Consider the following 2,317-nt stretch of genomic DNA (forward strand, 5'->3'; position numbering starts at 1 on the left):
TAGTTTCTATGAACGCTTCTCAACCCATGGACCATTCACAATACACATCATTGTTCTCCTCTCACAGGATTGTTAAATAGCTAAACCATTTAGTATTTTATCATGGACCAAAGCTAAAAAGTTGAAATCTGGATCCAGACTGAAATCTTCTTCCAGAACGTACGAGTGTTCTGATCCAATGTTTTGGTTCAGGTCCACTCTGCTTTTCTTTTGTTTCCTTTAATAATGAGTTCATACAAGTCTTCATATGCCAAGCTCCACCTAGGGGAGAGGGTGTGGTCTAGTCTAGTGAAGGGGCACTCAGCTGAGAGCCTGGAGACCTGAGTTCTGTCACTGATCTCCTGAGTGACCTTGAACAAGTTACTTACCTGTTTTGTGCTTCAGTTTCCCCCTCAGTTAAATGAGGATCTACATCCTCCTTCTGATGAGTGTCAAAGGGCTTTGAATTAGACCCATTGACTCTTGTGCTCTTTTGTAAATCACTTTGAGATTTATGAATGCAAAGCTCTATATAAGAACAGGATATTATTCGTAATGGGATTTTATAACTGATGTGGGGATGTGTGAGTACCACCAGGGTTTTTAATCAAGGTACTGACTCCAACCTGTCTGAAGAGCAGGGGCAGGATGGACCATATTTTCTCTCATGGTGTCACATATTTTTAATCATGTTGTTTTTTATTGTAGGGGATGGGGTTAATAAACTGACCAGAACCTCCTCAGTGCATCATGCCAACCTGCAATGAAACCAACATCAGTCCTGCAAGATTCCTCCTGGCAGGCATCCCAGGGCTGGAAGCTGATGGTCCTTGGATCTCCATCCCTTTCTGTTCAATGTACCTCATTGCAATTTTAGGAAACAGTCTGATTCTGTTTGTGATCAAGACACAACAGAATCTCCATCAGCCCATGTACTTGTTCCTTTCTATGTTGTCTGTCACCGACCTTGGCTTGTGTGTTTCCACCTTGCCAACAATGCTCAGCGTCTTCCTGTTTAACACCAGAGAAATTGGCATTGATGTCTGTCTGACCCAACTTTTCTTTGTTCACACTTTCTCCATCATGGAATCGTCTGTACTCGTAGCCATGGCATTTGACCGCTTTGTTGCAATACGCCACCCGCTGAGATACGTTTCGACTTTAACCAGTGCAAGGATAGGAAATATAGGTCTGGCGATAATAATCAGGGGTATTGGTCTGCATGTCCCAGCTGTCATTCTTCTCAACAGGTTGCCTTACAGCAAGATCCAACCTCTCTCTTATTCATATTGTTTGTATCCAGATGTGATGAAGATGGCATGTGCAGACTCTACACCCAGCAGCTTCTATGGTTTGTTTGTTATCCTTTCTTCTCTGGGATTAGACTCAGTGCTCATTGTCTTGTCTTACATTATGATCCTTCAGACTCTATTGAGTATTACATCCCAGCAAGAGCGTCTTAAGGCTCTGAACACCTGTGTCTCCCACATCTGCGTCAGCCTGCTTTTCTTCACCCCGCCGATCAGTTTGTCTATGATTCACAGGTTCAAGAAACAGGCTCTCCCTGAGAGTCAAATTCTTCTGTCTTATCTCCACCTCCTCTTCCCCCCGGTGCTCAATCCCATTGTATACAGCATAAAAACCAAAGAGATTCATAAACGGATCATGAAGATCTTTCAAAACTATTCCACTAACAGACTCCAATGGGGGCACTGATATGGTCTGTCTAATCTGTCTCTCTCGGAGCTCGGTGTCCAAGTGCCTCTGTCACTAAAAGCAACCCTTAAGGACATATAAGAAAAGTATTGAAATGGTAAACAGGGCCGTTCCTCATGGATAGCTAGCAAAGCCACGGTAAATAAACTAGAGTTCTTGAAATATAGGCCTGTATTGTTAGAGAATCAAAAGTAGATACTAATTGTATTTGTCTGGGTTTACCTATATCTTATTACAAGTTCAACAATGTGACCAAATTAGCTTCTAGATGATAAATTCCAGTTCCTGTAAGTCATGTTTCATGACCTATTCTGTTAATTCAGAGGTCAAAAGGGGATATTAACATTAAGATGAAACTTGTGTTGTAATAATATCATTGTCTTTATTTCTCTTTGAAGTTTGTAGTAAACTACCTGGGAACCATTTCAATGGTTAATGGCCTTCTGCTAATCAATGTTGCTTGTTATCAGTGTAGACATAGGAAATAGAGATTTATTTCAAAGCAAAAATGCACATTACTTATTCTTCACCCAAGGAAGGCCTGCTGTGATCATTTGGGGACAAGAGGTTAATCAGCTGAAGTTCAGCTATAAAGGGTCTTTTGGGCCTGATCCTTACTATC

The 2,317-nt window shown here is 41.5% G+C and overlaps 1 protein-coding gene across 1 annotated transcript; it reads left to right on the forward strand.

The window, feature by feature from the left end:
• Positions 1-729: 729 nt before the first annotated feature.
• Positions 730-1,695, forward strand: LOC125643536 (olfactory receptor 51G2-like). Its single transcript, XM_048866288.2, has one exon. It carries the CDS (start codon positions 730-732, stop codon positions 1,693-1,695), a length of 966 nt encoding a protein of 321 aa, XP_048722245.2.
• Positions 1,696-2,317: the final 622 nt, after the last annotated feature.

The sequence above is a fragment of the Caretta caretta genome, chromosome 1 (assembly GCF_965140235.1).
Source record: "Caretta caretta isolate rCarCar2 chromosome 1, rCarCar1.hap1, whole genome shotgun sequence".
NCBI lineage: Eukaryota > Metazoa > Chordata > Testudines > Cheloniidae > Caretta > Caretta caretta.

Bases quoted from the DNA above. Each gene is read 5' to 3' on its own strand.
- LOC125643536 (XM_048866288.2), top strand. From the start codon at position 730: ATGCCAACCTGCAATGAAACCAACATCAGTCCTGCAAGATTCCTCCTG.